General features: G+C 45.3%; 2 protein-coding genes and 1 long non-coding RNA gene across 3 annotated transcripts; 2 read left to right on the top strand and 1 right to left on the bottom strand.

The window, feature by feature from the left end:
* The first annotated feature begins 473 nt into the window (after window positions 1-473).
* On the top strand, window positions 474-4475 carry vsig8b (V-set and immunoglobulin domain containing 8b). Its single transcript, XM_046347433.1, has 8 exons — window positions 474-614; window positions 1050-1141; window positions 1616-1785; window positions 2028-2229; window positions 2792-2944; window positions 3077-3199; window positions 3316-3454; window positions 3580-4475. The coding sequence occupies exons 2-8, from the start codon at window positions 1060-1062 to the stop codon at window positions 3794-3796; spliced, it is 1086 nt and encodes a 361-aa protein (XP_046203389.1). The 5' UTR covers window positions 474-614; window positions 1050-1059; the 3' UTR covers window positions 3797-4475.
* LOC124034349 lies at window positions 1005-3883 on the bottom strand. The gene is made up of 2 exons (XR_006838560.1): window positions 3533-3883; window positions 1005-3424 (listed from the first exon to the last, which is right to left on the bottom strand). It is a non-coding gene; the product is annotated as an uncharacterized LOC124034349 (long non-coding RNA).
* Window positions 4476-18486: 14011 nt separating the features above from the next.
* On the top strand, window positions 18487-19464 carry LOC124033011. Its single transcript, XM_046344939.1, has one exon. It carries the CDS (start codon window positions 18487-18489, stop codon window positions 19462-19464), a length of 978 nt encoding a protein of 325 aa, XP_046200895.1.
* The last annotated feature ends 798 nt before the right edge of the window (window positions 19465-20262 follow it).

Here is a 20262-nt window from a genome sequence, read left to right as displayed (position 1 = left end):
TACATATTCGTCTGACCACTTTATTTTTTTGCTCGACATAGTAAGTATGAAGGGATTAAAATATTAAGAAAGAAATCACAAGACTACTTCTGAGCGCACCAAATTCCCTGCAGCACAGATAGGCCAAGCGATGAAGCGTGATCACCTGCAGCCAATGATGGCGTGTCATCACAAATCATATGAGTCGGATGTGTGTCTTGACCTCCGCCGAACCCCTGAGACTGACTCACCGAACCCCTGGGGTTCGATCGAACCCAGGTTAAGAACCACTGGTATAGGGTTAGTTGGTAGGGCAATTTCTTATTCACTTTTCCCATCCTTTTTTCCCTCTCCTTTCTGTGTTACAAAATGTTAAGAATTCACACTCCCAAAACAGTAGGCTGATACACAGCCCACACAATAGGTGGTGGCATCCACCTCTAACAATGTTTGCGTACCGCCATAATACCGTAGAAGAAGAAGCAGAGGAAGGACTGTATGGAAATAGAGAGGGCGTGACCTGAGGTTACAGTTTCAGGTGAGAGCAACTGAAGGGAAGCAAAGGTTTTGTGCTGTTTCAGTCTGTCAGGACTCCTGGAGACAACTTTACCTTTGGAATATTGCTGAACAGAAAGGTAATTTGTATTAATTCATTGTTTGATTGTTGTCTTGAATACTGTCAAAATATTATGAATATGAGCTGATATAATCAAGAGTTAAATGTTCAAATTCCTCACTCACTCAGCAACAGCCACTAAGTTGGAGAGGGGGATAATTAACACTTACGTAAAATACAGTTGGTTATATTGTAGAGTACATGTCCTCTTGTAGTATTTACTCCCCCTAGTCTTGGACAGAATGGCCATATGCCATTCTGTCCAGTTATCTATCCCCCTCAGAAAGAGTGAGAATATTTTATCGTTGTAGTTTCAGTACATGATAAAGACAACATATCTGTTAGCTGAGTAATGTTTCCTCCATAAAACTAGATTAAAATCACAATGAGGAAGTACACATTCAAACAATTCAGTTAATAATTGTAATCATATTTCTCTTGATGTGCCATACAGGTTTACCAATATGGTCACTATGCGAAAGTGCCTGACATGCTCAAGACTACAGTTGGCTGTGATGTTTGTGCTAACAGTTTATCTCAACACAGGTGAGTTGTCAAATAAATCAGGGTTTCCTAACCTAGTCTCCCCATGCTATCCATTATGTTGGGCCCTTCTGGCCCACACTGCGCAAGACCACATTTTAGTTTAATTCATATCAAGGTTTTTCTGTCCATTTATCTTTGTCAGGGGATGTAAGATGTGCCTGTGCGACAGGAACAGGCATTGACTGTACATTCCTACGCAACAGGTTTATTTCGCTCAATGTAAACAGCAGTTGGGTTGGAGCCCAGACAGTGTCCCAGGTCATAACAACGTCAGTTTCTGCTGCATTCAATAGCCAGTGTCTGTCCTACATGTTGGATATATCAAATTTATCAGAAATGCATTTACACTTCTGTGAACTGCTAATGCAGTTTTTCCCCATTTAGAAGTTGTCATTTTAGTCTGTCCCTGCCTGAGGGACTCCACATTCTTTGTAAGTGTCAATCCTGAATGTGTGTTTTTCTCTGAACCCTTAGATGTCATAGAGGGTATTCAGATAACATCCACAGGGCCTCAGACCATTCAGAAAGCCCAGGGGGAGACAGTCACGCTGGGGTGCACCTTCATCCCTGACCCCTCTGACATAGGAGAACTGGACATTGAGTGGTTGAACGTCCGTCCAGACATGACCCAGAAAGACCAGCTGGTGAGACTACAGAGCAGGGGACAGAGGGGATCCTTGATATGGATAACTTATGGGGAGGGTTTGGAGATGAAACATGCATTATCAAATTAATATGTTAGTCTTAACATCCACTCATATATATTAGGTCAGACTAGTCTTGGAGATCTTATCCTCACTGTTTCAGTAAGAAAAACGTGTTCTGAATATGTGTTATCAATACTTGTTTTTGTAGTTTTTGTCATTGAACTGACTCTATCTCTTAGATCTTATCTTATTCAGGAGGCAAAAAAGTGCATTATGGGGACCCCAGCTTGTCTACCAGGATGGACTTCACAGGAGCTCCCACACTGGGAGACGCATCCGTCTCCATCTCTGCAGTGAAAGCCTCAGACACAGCCACCTACCAGTGCAAAGTCAAGAAAGTGCCGGGTGTCGACATGCGAAAAGTCACTCTGGTAGTGATGGGTGAGGAAGGCTGCCCCTCCCAGACTGGTTTCTGTTTTACCAGTTTCATCATTCCACTGTCCTGTGTGCCGTTTTTTAATTTGCTCTCTCACCGAGATGGAATGTTAACACCCTGTTAACACCTTGTTATCTCTGATACTTCCATCCAGCAGCCACACCTCTTTCCTTTGTTCCTATCAATATACCAAATTTCCTTTGGTGGAAATACACTTAGAAGAAATCAACAAGTTTACACATTGGCCCATTTTACATTTGGTTGCAAAAATGCATATGTACAGTACAGGGGCGCAACTTTGGGTTTAGAAGCGGGGGGAACATAATTATATAAATTTTTCTGTCCAGTCAGATTATTAACACACCAAACAGCCTACCCGACCACTCAGAGGTTTCCTCATGGTCCTAAAGCACACCGTTGCTTCCTTTTGTATCACATTCCAATGGCAAAACTGAAGGGGGGGGGGGTTAAAAATGCAATGTCCCCAGTGAAAGTTGTGCCCCTGGTACGGTACATCAAAGGAAATATTTCCAAAGACACTGTTTTACATCTATTCTCTTGCACCAGTTCCACCATCAATGCCTAAGTGCTGGGTTGAAGGTGGCGAGGAGAAGGGGAGCGATGTCACCCTCCGATGCCAGTCCTCCGTGGGATCCATCCCCATCAACTATGTCTGGACCAGAGAGAGTGGAGGGGCCATCCCGCCCACAGCAACACAAAGTAGGAACCAAGAACTAAAGCCTCTAGATAAGACATGGCACACATAACCATAGATCTACTGTACATGTTGATATACTGTGGTAAGGTGTGGCTTGTAGCTGGCAGTGATTGTCTTTTGTGGGTTTTTTTTAGACTCTCAGACTGGAGAGCTGATGATAAGAAATCACTCAGAGAGCTACATGGGAAACTATCTTTGTGTGGTGTCGAATCCTGTTGGCAAAGTGCAGTGTAAATGCACCCTGCACGCATACAACCGTAAGTTTAAAACCACAAATATCTTTAAGCCTGTTAATTGGGAGAAAGAAAGTGAGAACGGTGCATATGTGTGGACCTATTCCTTGGAACCTGTCTGAATATCAGGACCTTTTTAGCTTCCAACAAGGCAGGGACCATAGTGGGTGCTGTGATTGGTGGCCTGCTACTGTTGCTCCTCCTCCTGCTTCTCATCTGGCTTCTGGTCTGCTGCTGCCACAAGCGTCGCTATGAGAAGGAGGTTGCCCATGAAATCAGGTATGAAATATGACATTCCATACATTCCAAGAATTAGAGGCTGCAGCAGACAAACTGGAAAATGAATTTAACTTCTACCTTTCTGTGCTTCTCCTCTGTGGCCTGGCACTACCCCTGCCCACCAGGGAGGATGCCCCAGCCCCAGAGAGTCGCCCCGCCAGCAGGAACTCCAGCTTCCGCTCGGTCCTAGGCTACCGCTCCCACCCGGGGGTGGTCTACAGCTCAGTAAGAAAGGGCCAGCCCAAGAGGACAGAATCAGGCCACAGCAGCATCTACACAGACAGCGGGCAGCAGGCCCCTCCTCTGTTGAAATATGACAGCAGTTATGGCTATCCTGTGTAACAATAATTTGGGTTGGGATAAGAAACCTCATCGCATTTTTGAAATGTCAGTTTAGGACATTTTACCAAACTTCAGTATAAACAGCTATCACATGCAGGCATAGACCGCCACAGTTGAGATGTCATAATACCCATAAAAACCTAGCAGTCAAACAGAGAAATGGTTCCGATTGTTTTCCTCCATTTTTCCCATAGGGGATTTTAGAAACACTTAAAATAAGGTCTGTGTTTTGTGTAGGCTTACCCTGGCATGACGTTTTGATAAGCATTTAAATTTGTCTCAGACAAGGTGACTTATCAAAATATTTGGCTCTATTTTCTCTGTTTAAAAATGCAAATTTGCATCAAAGTAGACATCATGCAAGACTACAAATCAGTGCAAGCTCCTGACACCTTTGCTAACAGGTAATGTGTCAATTTTAAAACTTGCACAAGACAGTTCACAGAATTGTCAGTATAAAGGAGTTTAGCAATTTTTTTCAAATCTACATTTAGCTAACATTTAGATAGTTACTCGAGAGATTCTTACCTTCGCCTCGATTCGGCAGTTTTGTCCAGATCATCATGGTATTTGTAGTTCTTTATGATAGCCACATACAAGCAAATATATTGATAAAAGTCACCTTGTCCAAGAGATATTTACATGGTTATCAAAATGCCACGCCAGGGTAAGCCTACACGAAACACAGCTCTTATTTTATTTTAAGTGTTTCTAAAATCCCCTATGGAAACAATGGAGGAAAAACGATTGGAACCATTTCCCTGTTTGACCGCTAGGTTTTATGGGTATTGAGATTCATACTGTGGTACTCTATTAAAGGATATGTTTTATGTATAATCTCGTTCCCAGCCAGAGCATGTGAGGGAGTTGAGCGGTTGGAAATCCAGACAGGGAGCCTAAGAAGGAACGAAAATGAATTATTTAGGCTAAATCATTTCAAAGCTATAGTCTACAAAAAATACATAGTGAAGCATTTGCGAGTGCGACACAATAGGCTGGTAGGGACATAAAGAGCAACCTTTTGTTGTATTAAATCATTGTAGTTTATTAATTACATATATAGGCTGTGACTTACTTATAATTAAATACAAAATACACCAAAAAATGACCTATTAGTGCCTTTGAATTTTTTTAAATACAAGTTTGGCCAGTCTGTGGCTTCAGGCTCATGCATGGTGCCTGGATAGACGGCCAGCAACGGAGAATACCCTCCCCACACGTGCAGAGCCCCAGGGGATGCTAAACACCTCTTTGGCCACTCTTGCTGGGCAATAGGTAGGCCTGAATGTTTTTAGGCAAAATAACCCAATCAAAACAGAAAGCTGCTTGAATGTGTGAATATGCCAGGCCTATTGGGCCAAAATCAATTATGGCCTGTTGTATAGATAATAGAACAAAAATACACTTAAGGTTTAAGAGATCAGATTTTTTGTTTAGAAATACTTTGCTACAATGACACAGTTATCTACCCACCTCGTACCTTTCTTTTAGCATGTGCATGCAGTAAGTACACGATCATACTTTCAGAATACGTGTCTTTTCAGATTCCACAAAGATTATTTAGTTGTGTACACTATATCACCGCACTCCCTCTCTTGCTCTTGGTCATCGTCTTGGTAAATCACCTTCATTAAGCACATGTGTGTTTCATCAGTTTCTTTTTGAAAATATTTAGCGAACTCCATGATAGTAGCTATAGTTAGCAGCACACAAGTAGACTCGAAATGCATGCTGGGCCGGGCATGCCCTGAGCTTGTGAAGTGAGTGGTACTGGCCTGAGCTCGTGAATTGAGAGCGAAATTGGAGCCTGAGCAAAGCCCTACGCTCCAGCCTTTGGGAATCACGCTCCAGTCGAATTGGGAACGCTCTGCTCACATAATCTGTTCCCAGCCACTTCCACCCGAAGTTTAGCCTGGGGACTATTGGTGCAATAGTGCAATCGATAATATTTTAGTCACGTCTAGCTAAATTCAGGATTTTGCCAATGAGAAAAAAAGGTTATATTTAAAGTGTATGTATGCAGTGAGTGTCAGATGTATGCGAGTGTAAGATGTATTTAAAAAAAAATCTATGTATGTTTTAATTTGCCCAGGAGACAAGTAACTAAAATGTTTGTCATCCTTTCTATAATTTCCCAATAAAGCACTTTTTTTTACTAACTTAACAAATGTGATTAATCTGTGTCACCAACTGAAAAGAGCAAATGACCCCACCCTCAACACGCCAAGCCAAATTCACGAGGGAACTAATTTTGACTAGTGATGCTGCAGATTTGATTGACAGACTTTCGTTGAAAATCTTTTTTTATGATGAGATGGAATAACATCGTGTGCCAGTCAGATATGGGAATATGATATTGATTTTGGTAGAAAACAAGAGTATGAAGCAGACTGGCTTCAGAAGTAGACAGCTCAGGGGAGAAAATCTGGCAGAAAGTCTATGATCAAATCATTTTTTCAATCTATGTAGAAGTAGTGTGGAATGTCTACAATGATTGATTTGGCTGCAAGGATCTCTGGGTTTTTGCTTTCTCTTTTTGGTTGGTGCATTATTATACTACAGACCGGGTGTCAAACTCATTCGACGGAGGGCCGCATGTCTGCGGATTTTCACTCCTTCCTTGTATTTGATTGATTAATTAAGTTGACAAATTAGTAAGGAACTCCAATCACCTGATTGTCTAGGTCTTAATTGAAAGGAAACCCCATAAACCAGCAGACACTAGGCCTACCATGGAAGGAGTTTGACATCCCTGCCATAGAGCATAATACTGGATCTACTGCCGGGTTCAAAACAACTGGAAACTCTGAAAAATATGAGGTCAAATCATGACGTCAGTGATCTTCAGGTCAGAAAATCGGAGCTCTTGAAAGAGGCCCCGAGTTGGATTGACCGTTGAAATCGATTTTTCTCAAGTTGGTTTGAATGCACTGAAGTCGGATGTCGAAGATTTCCAAGTTCTGAGTGCCCAGTAGTTTTGAACACAGCATTAGTATAGCAGGGGTGTCAAACTCATTCCGTGGAAGGCCTAGTGTCTGCAGGTTTTTGTTTTTCCTTTCAATTACGCCGGAGACAACCAATTGTGACCTTAATTAGTGACCTTAATTAGTGACCTTAATTCATCAATCTAGGGCAAAGAAAGAGCGAATACCCGCAGACATTTGGCACTGTGGAATGAGTTTGACACCTGTAACTTAGACTCCTCTTTCTATACTGAATAAAATATAAACACAACATGTACAGTGTTTCATTATTTTTTTTTATTTTTTTTTATTTCACCTTTATTTAACCAGGTAGGCAAGTTGAGAACAAGTTCTCATTTACAATTGCGACCTGGCCAAGATAAAGCAAAGCAGTTCGACAGATACAACGACACAGAGTTACACATGGAGTAAAACAAACATACAGTCAATAATACAGTATAAACAAGTCTATATACAATGTGAGCAAATTAGGTGAGAAGGGAGGTAAAGGCAAAAAAGGCCATGGTGGCAAAGTAAATACAATATAGCACGTAAAACACTGGAATGGTAGTTTTGCAATGGAAGAATGTGCAAAGTAGAAATAAAAATAATGGGGTGCAAAGGAGCAAAATAAATAAATTAAATACAGTTGGGAAAGAGGTAGTTGTTTGGGCTAAATTATAGGTGGGCTATGTACAGGTGCAGTAATCTGTAAGATGCTCTGACAGTTGGTGCTTAAAGCTAGTGAGGGAGATAAGTGTTTCCAGTTTCAGAGATTTTTGTAGTTCGTTCTAGTCATTGGCAACAGAGAACTGGAAGGAGAGGCGGCCAAAGAAAGAATTGGTTTTGGGGGTGACTAGAGAGATATACCTGCTGGAGCGTGTGCTACAGGTGGAAGATGCTATGGTGACCAGCGAGCTGAGATAAGGGGGGACTTTACCTAGCAGGGTCTTGTAGATGACATGGAGCCAGTGGGTTTGGCGACGAGTATGAAGCGAGGGCCAGCCAACGAGAGCGTACAGGTCGCAATGGTGGGTAGTATATGGAGCTTTGGTGATGTTTGGCAGCATGAGTGAAGGATGCTTTGTTGCGAAATAAGAAGCCAATTCTAGATTTAACTTTGGATTGGAGATGTTTGATATGGGTCTGGAAGGAGAGTTCACAGTCTAACCAGACACCTAAGTATTTGTAGTTGTCCACGTATTCTAAGTCAGAGCCGTCCAGAGTAGTGATGTTGGACAGGCGGGTAGGTGCAGGTAGCGATCGGTTGAAGAGCATGCATTTAGTTTTACTTGTATTTAAGAGCAATTGGAGGCCACGGAAGGAGAGTTGTATGGCATTGAAGCTTGCCTGGAGGGTTGTTAACACAGTGTCCAAAGAAGGGCCGGAAGTATACAGAATGGTGTCGTCTGCGTAGAGGTGGATCAGAGACTCACCAGCAGCAAGAGCGACCTCATTGATGTATACAGAGAAGAGTCGGTCCAAGAATTGAACCCTGTGGCACCCCCATAGAGACTGCCAGAGGTCCGGACAACAGACCCTCCAATTTGGCACACTGAACTTTATCAGAGAAGTAGTTGGTGAACCAGGCGAGGCAATCATTTGAGAAACCAAGGCTGTCGAGTCTGCCGATGAGGATGTGGTGATTGACAGAGTCGAAAGCCTTGGCCAGATCAATTAATACGGCTGCACAGTAATGTTTCTTATCGATGGCGGTTAAGATAATGTTTAGGACCTTGAGCGTGGCTGAGGTGCACCCATGACCAGCTCTGAAACCAGATTGCATAGCAGAGAAGGTATGGTGAGATTCAAAATGGTCGGTAATCTGTTTGTTGACTTGGCTTTCGAAGACCTTAGAAAGGCAATAGTAGGATAGATATAGGTCTGTAGCAGTTTGGGTCAAGAGTGTCCCCCCCTTTGAAGAGGGGGATGACCGCAGCTGCTTTCCAATCTTTGGGAATCTCAGACGACACGAAAGAGAGGTTGAACAGGCTAGTAATGTCATGTTTTGTCATTTATTATCTTGTCTTGTCCCTGTGCTTCCCATTCTATTCGTTTCCCTCTGCTGGTCTTATTAGGTTCTTTCCCTCTTTCTATCCCTCTCTCTCCCCCTCCCTCTCTCACTCTCTCGCTCTCTCTTCTCTCTATCGTTCCGTTCCTGCTCCCAGCTGTTCCTATTCCCCTAATCAATCATTTAGTCTTCCCACACCTGTTCCCGATCCTTTCCCCTGATTAGAGTCCCTATTTCTTCCTTTGTGTTCCGTTCCTGTCCTGTCGGTTCCTTGTCTAGAATTCACCGTGCTGTGTTTGTGTATCGCCCTGTCGTGTCGTGTTTTCCTCAGATGCTGCGTGGTGAGCAGGTGTCTGAGTCTGTCTGGTTCAAGTGCCTTCCCGAGGCAACCTGCTGTTCACCTGCTGTTCAAGATCGAGTCTCCAGTTTGTCCTCGTCATTTCGAGTGAAAGTTGTGTTTTTTGTTTGTATTTACTTTACTGGATTAAAGACTCTGTTTTCGCCAAGTCGCTTTTGGGTCCTCTTTCACCTGCATGACAGAAGGAACCGACCAAGGAATGGACCCAGCGACTTCAGACGCTCGTTACACTGCCGTCGAGATCCAAGGAGCCATGCTCGGCAGACACGAGCAGGAATTGTCTGCTGCTCGCCATGCCGTGGAGAACCTGGCCGCTCAGGTTTCCGACCTCTCTGGACAGTTCCAGAGTCTACGTCTCGTGCCACCTGTTACTTCCTGGCCTGCCGAGCCTCCAGAACCTAGGGTTAATAACCCACCTTGCTACTCCGGGCAGCCCACTGAGTGCCGCTCCTTTCTCACGCAGTGTGAGATTGTGTTCTCTCTCCAACCCAACACATACTCTAGAGAGAGAGCTCGGGTTGCTTACGTCATTTCACTCCTTACTGGCCGGGCTCGAGAATGGGGCACAGCTATCTGGGAGGCAAGGGCTGATTGCTCTAACAAGTTCCAGAACTTTAAAGAGGAGATGATTCGGGTTTTTGACCGTTCAGTTTTTGGTAGGGAGGCTTCTAGGGCCCTGGCTTCCTTATGCCAAGGTGAACGGTCCATAACGGATTATTCTATTGAGTTTCGCACTCTTGCTGCCTCTAGTGAGTGGAACGAGCCGGCGCTGCTCGCTCGTTTTCTGGAGGGACTCCACGCAGTGGTTAAGGATGAGATTCTCTCCCGGGAGGTTCCTTCAGATGTGGACTCTTTGATTGCTCTCGCCATCCGCATAGAACGACGGGTAGATCTTCGTCACCGGGCTCGTGGAAGAGAGCTCGCATCAACGGTGTTTCCCTGCTCCGCATCGCAACCATCTCCCTCCTCTGGCTCAGAGTCTGAGCCCATGCAGCTGGGAGGGATTCGCATCTCGACTAAGGAGAGGGAACGGAGGATCACCAACCGCCTGTGCCTCTATTGCGGAGTTGCTGGACATTTTGTTAATTCATGTCCAGTAAAAGCCAGAGCTCATCTGTAAGCGGAGGGCTACAGGTGAGCGCAACTACTCAAGTCTCTCCATCAAGATCCTGTACTACTTTGTCGGTCCATCTACGCTGGACCGGTTCGGGTGCTACATGTAGTGCCTTGATAGACTCTGGGGCTGAGGGTTGTTTCATGGACGAAGCATGGGTTCGGAAACATGACATTCCTTTCAGAGAGTTAGAGAAGCCTACGCCCATGTTCGCCTTAGATGGTAGTCATCTTCCCAGTATCAGATTTGAGACACTACCTTTAACCCTCACAGTATCTGGTAACCACAGTGAGACTATTTCTTTTTTGATTTTTCGTTCACCGTTTACACCTGTTGTTTTGGGTCATCCCTGGCTAGTATGTCATAATCCTTCTATTAATTGGTCTAGTAATTCTATCCTATCCTGGAACGTTTCTTGTCATGTGAAGTGTTTAATGTCTGCCATCCCTCCCGTTTCTTCTGTCCCTACTTCTCAGGAGGAACCTGGCGATTTGACAGGAGTGCCGGAGGAATATCATGATCTGCGCACGGTCTTCAGTCGGTCCCGAGCCAACTCCCTTCCTCCTCACCGGTCGTATGATTGTAGTATTGATCTCCTTCCGGGGACCACTCCTCCTCGGGGTAGACTATACTCTCTGTCGGCTCCCGAACGTAAGGCTCTCGAGGATTATTTGTCTGTGTCTCTTGACGCCGGTACCATAGTGCCTTCTTCCTCTCCGGCCGGGGCGGGGTTCTTTTTGTTAAGAAGAAGGACGGTACTCTGCGCCCCTGCGTGGATTATCGAGGGCTGAATGACATAACGGTTAAGAATCGTTATCCGCTTCCCCTTATGTCATCAGCCTTCGAGATTCTGCAGGGAGCCAGGTGCTTTACTAAGTTGGACCTTCGTAACGCTTACCATCTCGTGCGCATCAGAGAGGGGGACGAGTGGAAAACGGCGTTTAACACTCCGTTAGGGCATTTTGAGTACCGGGTTCTGCCGTTTGGTCTCGCCAATGCGCCAGCTGTTTTTCAGGCATTAGTTAATGATGTTCTGAGAGACATGCTGAACATCTTTGTTTTTGTCTATCTTGACGATATCCTGATTTTTTCTCCGTCACTCGAGATTCATGTTCAGCACGTTCGACGTGTTCTACAGCGCCTTTTAGAGAATTGTCTCTACGTAAAGTCTGAGAAGTGCTCTTTTCATGTCTCCTCCGTTACTTTTCTCGGTTCCGTTATTTCCGCTGAAGGCATTCAGATGGATTCCGCTAAGGTCCAAGCTGTCAGTGATTGGCCCGTTCCAAGGTCACGTGTCGAGTTGCAGCGCTTTTTAGGTTTCGCTAATTTCTATCTGCGTTTCATTCGTAATTTCGGTCAAGTTGCTGCCCCTCTCACAGCTCTTACTTCTGTCAAGACGTGTTTTAAGTGGTCCGGTTCCGCCCAGGGAGCTTTTGATCTTCTAAAAAAAACGTTTTACATCCGCTCCTATCCTCGTTACTCCTGACGTCACTAGACAATTCATTGTCGAGGTTGACGCTTCAGAGGTAGGCGTGGGAGCCATTCTATCCCAGCGCTTCCAGTCTGACGATAAGGTTCATCCTTGCGCTTATTTTTCTCATCGCCTGTCGCCATCTGAGCGCAACTATGATGTGGGTAACCGTGAACTGCTCGCCATCCGCTTAGCCCTAGGCGAATGGCGACAGTGGTTGGAGGGGGCGACCGTTCCTTTTGTCGTTTGGACAGACCATAAGAACCTTGAGTACATCCGTTCTGCCAAACGACTTAATGCCCGTCAAGCTCGTTGGGCGTTGTTTTTCGCTCGTTTCGAGTTTGTGATTTCTTACCGTCCGGGTAGCAAGAACACCAAGCCTGATGCCTTATCCCGTCTGTTTAGTTCTTCTGTGGCTTCTACTGATCCCGAGGGGATTCTTCCTTATGGGCGTGTTGTCGGGTTAACAGTCTGGGGAATTGAAAGACAGGTTAAGCAAGCACTCACGCACACTGCGTCGCCGCGCGCTTGTCCTAGTAACCTCCTTTTCGTTCCTGTTTCCACTCGTCTGGCTGTTCTTCAGTGGGCTCACTCTGCCAAGTTAGCTGGTCATCCCGGTGTTCGAGGCACTCTTGCGTCTATTCGCCAGCGCTTTTGGTGGCCGACTCAGGAGCGTGACACGCGCCGTTTCGTGGCTGCTTGTTCGGACTGCGCGCAGACTAAGTCGGGTAACTCTCCTCCTGCCGGTCGTCTCAGACCGCTCCCATTCCTTCTCGACCATGGTCTCACATCGCCCTAGACTTCATTACCGGTCTGCCTTTGTCTGCGGGGAAGACTGTGATTCTTACGGTTGTCGATAGGTTCTCTAAGGCGGCACATTTCATTCCCCTCGCTAAACTTCCTTCCGCTAAGGAGACGGCACAAATCATTATCGAGAATGTATTCAGAATTCATGGCCTCCCGTTAGACGCCGTTTCAGACAGAGGCCCGCAATTCACGTCACAGTTTTGGAGGGAGTTCTGTCGTTTGATTGGTGCGTCCGTCAGTCTCTCTTCCGGGTTTCATCCCCAGTCTAACGGTCAAGCAGAGAGGGCCAATCAGACGATTGGTCGCATACTACGCAGCCTTTCTTTCAGAAACCCTGCGTCTTGGGCAGAACAGCTCCCCTGGGCAGAATACGCTCACAATTCGCTTCCTTCGTCTGCTACCGGGTTATCTCCGTTTCAGAGTAGTCTGGGTTACCAGCCTCCTCTGTTCTCATCCCAGCTTGCCGAGTCCAGCGTTCCCTCCGCTCAAGCGTTTGTCCAACGTTGTGAGCGCACCTGGAGGAGGGTGAGGTCTGCACTTTGCCGTTACAGGGCACAGACTGTGAGAGCCGCCAATAAACGCAGGATTAAGAGTCCAAGGTATTGTTGCGGCCAGAGAGTGTGGCTTTCCACTCGCAACCTTCCTCTTACGACAGCTTCTCGTAAGTTGACTCCGCGGTTCATTGGTCCGTTCCGTGTCTCCCAGGTCGTCAATCCTGTCGCTGTGCGACTGCTTCTTCCGCGACATCTTCGTCGCGTCCATCCTGTCTTCCATGTCTCCTGTGTTAAGCCCTTTCTTCGCACCCCCGTTCGTCTTCCCTCCCCCTCCCGTCCTTGTCGAGAGCGCACCTATTTACAAGGTACATAAGATCATGGACATGCGTTCTCGGGACGGGGTCACCAATACTTAGTGGATTGGGAGGGTTACGGTCCTGAGGAGAGGAGTTGGGTTCCGTCTCGGGACGTGCTGGACCGTTCACTCATTGATGATTTCCTCCGTTGCCGCCAGGATTCCTCCTCGAGTGCGCCAGGAGGCGCTCGGTGAGTGGGGGGTACTGTCATGTTTTGTCATTTATTATCTTGTCTTGTCCCTGTGCTTCCCATTCTATTCGTTTCCCTCTGCTGGTCTTATTAGGTTCTTTCCCTCTTTCTATCCCTCTCTCTCCCCTCCCTCTCTCACTCTCTCGCTCTCTCTTCTCTCTATCGTTCCGTTCCTGCTCCCAGCTGTTCCTATTCCCCTAATCAATCATTTAGTCTTCCCACACCTGTTCCCGATCCTTTCCCCTGATTAGAGTCCCTATTTCTTCCTTTGTGTTCCGTTCCTGTCCTGTCGGTTCCTTGTCTAGAATTCACCGTGCTGTGTTTGTGTATCGCCCTGTCGTGTCGTGTTTTCCTCAGATGCTGCGTGGTGAGCAGGTGTCTGAGTCTGTCTGGTTCAAGTGCCTTCCCGAGGCAACCTGCTGTTCACCTGCTGTTCAAGATCGAGTCTCCAGTTTGTCCTCGTCATTTCGAGTGAAAGTTGTGTTTTTTGTTTGTATTTACTTTACTGGATTAAAGACTCTGTTTTCGCCAAGTCGCTTTTGGGTCCTCTTTCACCTGCATGACAAGTAATTGGGGTGGCAACAATTTCGGCAGATAATTTTAGAAAGAAAGGGTCCAGATTGTCTAGCCCGGCTGATTTGTAGGGGTCCAGATTTTTCAGCTCTTTCAGAACATCAGCTGAATGGATTTGGGAGAAGGAGAAATGGGGAAGGCTTGGGCGAGTTGCTGTTGGGGGTGCAGTGCTGTTGACCGGGGTAGGAGTAGCAAGGTGGAAAGCATGGCCAGCCGTAGAAAAATGCTTATTGAAATTCTTAATTATGGTGGATTTATCAGTGGTGACAGTGTTTCCTATCTTCAGTGCAGTGGGCAGCTGGGATGAGGTGTTCTTATTCTCCATGGACTTTACAGTGTCCCAGAACTTTTTTGAGTTAGTGTTGCAGGAAGCAAATTTCTGCTTGAAAAAGCTAGCCTTGGCTTTTCTAACTGCCTGTGTATAACGGTTTCTAGCTTCCCTGAACAGCTGCATATCACGGGGGCTGTTCGATGCTAATGCAGAACGCCATAGGATGTTTTTGTGTTGGTTAAGGACAGTCAGGTCTGGGGAGAACCAAGGGCTATATCTGTTCCTGGTTCTAAATTTCTTGAATGGGGCATGTTTATTTAAGATGGTTAGGAAGTCATTTAAAAAAAATATCCAAGCATCCTCTACTGACGGGATGAGATCAATATCCTTCCAGGATACCCCGGCCAGGTCGATTAGAAAGGCCTGCTCGCTGAAGTGTTTCAGGGAGCGTTTTACAGTGATGAGTGGAGGTCATTTGACCGCTGACCCATTACGGATGCAGGTAATGAGGCAGTGATCGCTGAGATCTTGGTTGAAGACAGCAGAGGTGTATTTAGAGGGGAAGTTGGTTAGGATGATATCTATGAGGGTGCCCGTTTTTAAGGCTTTGGGGGGGTACCTGGTAGGTTCATTGATAATTTGTGTGAGATTGAGGGCATCAAGTTTAGATTGTAGGATGGCTGGGGTGTTAAGCATGTTCCAGTTTAGGTCGCCTAGCAGCACGAGCTCTGAAGATAGATGGGGGGCAATCAGTTCACATATGGTGTCCAGAGTACAGCTGGGGGCAGAGGGTGGTCTATAGCAGGCGGCAACGGTGAGAGACTTGTTTTTAGAGAGGTGGATTTTTAAAAGTAGAAGTTCAAATTGTTTGGGTACAGACCTGGATAGTAGGATAGAACTCTGCAGGCTATCTTTGCAGTAGATTGCAACACCGCCCCCTTTGGCAGTTCTATCTTGTCTGAAAATGTTGTAGTCTGGAATTCAAATTTCTGAATTTTTGGTGGTCTTCCTAAGCCAGGATTCAGACACAGCTAGAACATCCGGGTTGGCAGAGTGTGCTAAAGCAGTGAATAGAACAAACTTAGGGAGGAGGCTTCTAATGTTAACATGCATGAAACCAAGGCTATTACGGTTACAGAAGTCATCAAAAGAGAGCGCCTGGGGAAAGGAGTGGAGCTAGGCACTGCAGGGCCTGGATTCACCTCTACATCGCCAGAGGAACATAGGAGGAGAAGAATAAGGGTGTGGCTAAAAGCAATAAGAATTGGTCGTCTAGAACGTCTGGAACAGAGAGTAAAAGGAGGTTTCTGGGGGCGATAAAATAGCATCAAGGTATAATGTACAGACAAAGGTATGGTAGGATGTGAATACAGTGGAGGTAAACCTAGGTATTGAGTGATGAAGAGAGAGATATTGTCTCTAGAAACATCATTGAAACCAGGAGATGTCATTGCATGTGTGGGTGGTGGAAATAATAAGTTGGATAAGGTATAGTGAGCAGGACTAGAGGCTCTACAGTGAAATAAGCCAATAAACACTAACCAGAACAGCAATGGACAAGACATATTGACATTAAGGAGAGGCATCCTTAGTCGAGTGATCAAAAGGGTCCAGTGAGTGGAGAGGTTGGTTGGGGGTCACGGCGATTTAGACAGCTAGCCAGGCCATCGGTAGTAAGCTAGCATAGGATGGAGGTCTGTTGTTAGCCACCTCTTGTGTTCCGTCAGTAGATTAGTGGGGTTCCGTGTGGTAGAGGGGATTAATCCAAATCACACAAAAAAAACAATAGATATAGTTATAGAGGCCCAAGAAGAAACATAATCATAACAAAAATAAATAAATTGTCCGATTGTCTATTCTGAGAGCAGCCGGTAAGACAGCTAACGGTTAGCAGGCCGCAGATGGGCGTTCAGGTAACGTCGCGATGGAGGAGCCAGCCGGATCTCCTTCGGATAGATAACGTCGGCAGTCCAGCTGTGAAGGCCCGGGTAGGCAGTAAAACGGGTCCGCGTAGGCAGTAAAACGGGTCCGGATAGGTGACTGCAGCCCAGGAGCGATTGATGGAACTCAGGAGTGATTGACGGAGCTGGCTAGCTCCGGAGCAACCGATGTTTGCTCCGGAATCGACAAAAGCAGATAGTCACACGGATAGCAGCTAGTTAGCTGTGAGATCCGGGCATGAATGTCCAGAGAGCAGTTGAAATCCAGGGACATGGAGAGAATAATTGGTCTGGTATGTTCCGCTTCTGGCTAGCTCCTGAATAGCTTCTGGCTAGTTTCTGGCTAGCTTCCTGGAGTTTCTGGATAGCTTCTGGCCAGCCTCTTGGAGGACTGCAGATCTGAGGTAAATAATACTTATTTATAAATACAAATTGGTGAGGCGGGTTGCAGGAGAGCGCCCCGAAGATGAGTTGATGGAAAACAAAAATAAAATGTATGTGAAGTTGTAAATTTGAAGTTGTAAATATATATATATATATATACAGGACACGACAAGGCGAGGACAAAAGACGTCTGAACTGCTATGCCATCTCGGTAACAGAGAAGCTGAAAAAAAAATCAGACGCACAAAAGCTTATTTCTCTCAAATTTTGTGCACACATTTGTTGACATCCCTGTTGGTGGGCATTTCTTCTTTGCCAAGATAATCCATCCACCTGACAAGTGTGGCATATCAAGAAGCTGATTAATCAGCATGATCATTACACGGGTGCACATTGACTGGGGACGATAAAAAAAAACTCCTGATTTGCTGGGCCTGGCTCCCCAGTGGGTGGGCCCGTGCCCACCCAGGCCCACCCAGGGCTGCGCCCCTGCCCAGTCATGTGAAATCCATAGATTAGGGCCTAATTTATTTATTTCAATTGACGGATTTCCTTATATAAACAGTAACCCAGTAAAATCGTTGAAATTGTTGCATGTTGCGTTTATATTTTTATTCAGTATAGATTCAAGCCTGCCACAAATAAATAAGCATGTTTTCATTGTGCTCTTGCCAAGCGGAAGGCTTTACTGCTTAAGGTTGACCCTGTAAAGCAGAGCTGTTCAATGTTGATCCTGGAGGGCCAAAACACTTCTGGTTTTCATCCTCTCCTTCTAATCAGGGACTGATTCAAACAAGAGACACCAGGTGAGTGGAATTAACTACCAGGTACTGAAGCATTTTGGCTCTCCAGGACCAGAATTGAACAGCCCTGCTATAAAGTGATGAATTAACACAGAATTTGAAGGTGAACCAAAGGCAGGTTGCCCCCTTTATGATACGTAAATTGACCTTGTGGGACGATGTGTAAATCTGTGGCCATAGCTCCAGGAAGTACATTTGCATGGACATTGGACCTCCTGCCTGAGAGGTTTTGTTCAGTATCTGTGGTTTGGCAAACCTGTCATGCTGCAGTACTTCTCGTACAGTAATTCCACCGGATATACACACATCTTCACCCCAGGCCCATGCAAATACCCTGCCACCACTGCCTTTTTGCCATCCCCACCATGCAAATACTGTTGTGAATAGAGTTTGATGCTTCTCTATAAATTCCTATCAGGCTACTCTGAAATCAAAGGGTCTGTGCCTCAACTTGGGATGCCGTTCTCAGTCAACATCTTCAGGCAACTTCTAAAAGCCATCCTTTGACCTTTTTTCAAAAATATATTTTCATCTTCAATGCCAAGATTTTGAATCAGACAACCTATTTCAAGTTGTACTAATATATCCAAGAAAAAACATCAGACGCAAAGGGATCTTTTTCTGAGGTAAAGCTGCATCCAAAATAGCCACACTCAACATGGTGTAATTGCTTACCTTACCCTTGTGGACTTTAAAATGTTTTCCAATTCATTTTCTATTTGTACATTTCTTCTACAGAGAACATAAACCTTCTGGCTATGTGTTGGTCTGATTCACATGAAGAAAACCCTTGACTGTCTGTGTTAAGTGAAGAATTTGAAAGTAAATGTCATATTAAAAAAGCTTGCAAAATATGGTATTGAAACATTCGAGCACTACCTCCCCCTCAACCTCAAACACACCTTAAAACACCTCAAATTAGCTGGTGGACGTTGTTTAAAGAACCAACAGCACCATGCAAGGAGCTAATAAGGTGACTATCTGGGTCATAACTGGCCTGATGGCCGTCCTCACCATGTTCTTCAACCTGTTCATCTTCCTGATGAGCCTGAAGAGCTATAAGCAGAACAAACACTGGACCCCCTGTGAGACCATCATCACAGCCCTGTCCTTGGCCAATGGAGCTCACCAGCTGCTCTGCTATCTCTGGATGACCATGACCGAAATAGACAAAGACTGCCGACTGGAAGAGCTGTTCTACTCCTTAATGTTATTGACAGTGTTCAGCCTCAAGTTCACTATCATGTGGACCACCTCCTTCCTGACTTTCTACTACAGCACCAAGCTAGTGATCGAGCCCATCCACTGCTACACCAAGATCCAGGAGGCCATCCTGAAGCACGTCACCACTGTGGTCCTGGTCATCCCTATGTGTGGTCTCGGCACGTGTCTGCCCATGCTGACTGTCCTCGTCCCTGAGAACAATACATCGGAAAACAAGGACTGCGGTTCCATCATGCCTAATGGCACCCCTGGCATGATCTATAACACTGTTTATCTAGTCCTCTCCAATATCCTACCGGGAGTTCTGATGGTAAAGTGTTGCATATCCATCTCTGTTCACCTGGGCATCCATCTCCAGCACATGAAGGCCAGTACTAATGGTTCCCACGCACCCAAGCTGGGCTCTGAGATGCGGGTGATACGCATGACCCTCGCCCTGGTGGTTGTTTTCCTCTGTTTCATGGTGGTTGATCTATATGCGTACTATCAGGTGACGGTGAAGAAAGAGAATGCTATTCTGCTCTCTTTTCTCTTCACCTCCATCTATACCACTTTCAGTGCCTTGGTTCTTATCTACGGTAAGAAGACATTCTGGAAGGTTCTCCTCCACTCTTACAATGTCGGCCTGGATGAGTTTCCCTGTCTGTCCTGCCTAAAGGTGCCAGAGACCAAATGCAAACCCAGCTCTGCTCACACAGTCAAACACTGAGTCAGACCAGGGTAGCCACAATGGCCTTGGGTACATTAATTTAACATGTTGCGGTGAGCATTCTGGCACAAAAATGGTCACCGTGCATCACCCAGGTGGGTGACCCACATTGGTGGTGATGAGGTGAGTTTCCCCCTGCTATGTAAAGCATTTTGAGTATCTCTGTTAGAAGCAAAGCACTATATATATGTTTGGATAGTATGGATTTAGAGTCATCTTATTGTCTGACCACTTAACTTCATCATTAGGTTCAATGTGTGGCTTGTTTTTCCAGGCATAAACCTATATTAGATATATAAAATAACATGTGAATAAATATTATAGTATTTTAGCTAACAGCCCTGTCTCTGTTGTTTAATGTTCTTCCCAGTATAATTAAGAATATTTTTCAATGTGGTGTAGTTATTAATTCATGAATAACCTATGTCTTTTGCCATTACATATATTGATTAAAGATTTACAGTCCATATTAATATCATGGCTACTCATTATAGGGCTTTGCCATAGCCTACAATAAATGCCTCTATTTCGCCTTTGTTTCTCTCATCTCAATAGCTAATATCCAGTGTCAGTTTCTATCTTTTTCAGTTGAGAGCATAGCGAATGGGATTCTTATGGTTCTGTATATTCCTTTGACATCTATACCAAGGTCATTACTAGATAACAACCAAACAAGACACTCTACCAATCAAACTGCATTTGGAAAGAGTGGTTAATATTTGCTGAAAATCTGTACGATGTGATGTATAGTGGTTGCATACACATTCTGTATAACCTCTGCTCACAAACCATCTAGAT

Source organism: Oncorhynchus gorbuscha, linkage group LG04, assembly GCF_021184085.1.
Source record: "Oncorhynchus gorbuscha isolate QuinsamMale2020 ecotype Even-year linkage group LG04, OgorEven_v1.0, whole genome shotgun sequence".
NCBI lineage: Eukaryota > Metazoa > Chordata > Actinopteri > Salmoniformes > Salmonidae > Oncorhynchus > Oncorhynchus gorbuscha.
The sequence above is the reverse complement of the archived record's forward strand: the minus strand, read 5'-3'. Positions and strand labels throughout refer to the sequence as shown.

Excerpts from the sequence above, each read along its gene's own strand:
- vsig8b (XM_046347433.1), top strand. The coding sequence starts at position 1,060 with ATGGTCACTATGCGAAAGTGCCTGACATGCTCAAGACTACAGTTGGCT. Across the intron at positions 1,786-2,027 it reads TGACCCAGAAAGACCAGCTG|ATCTTATCTTATTCAGGAGG; the intron begins GTGAGACTACAG and ends TCTATCTCTTAG. Across the intron at positions 2,230-2,791 it reads AGTCACTCTGGTAGTGATGG|TTCCACCATCAATGCCTAAG; the intron begins GTGAGGAAGGCT and ends CTCTTGCACCAG.
- LOC124033011 (XM_046344939.1), top strand. The coding sequence starts at position 18,487 with ATGCAAGGAGCTAATAAGGTGACTATCTGGGTCATAACTGGCCTGATG.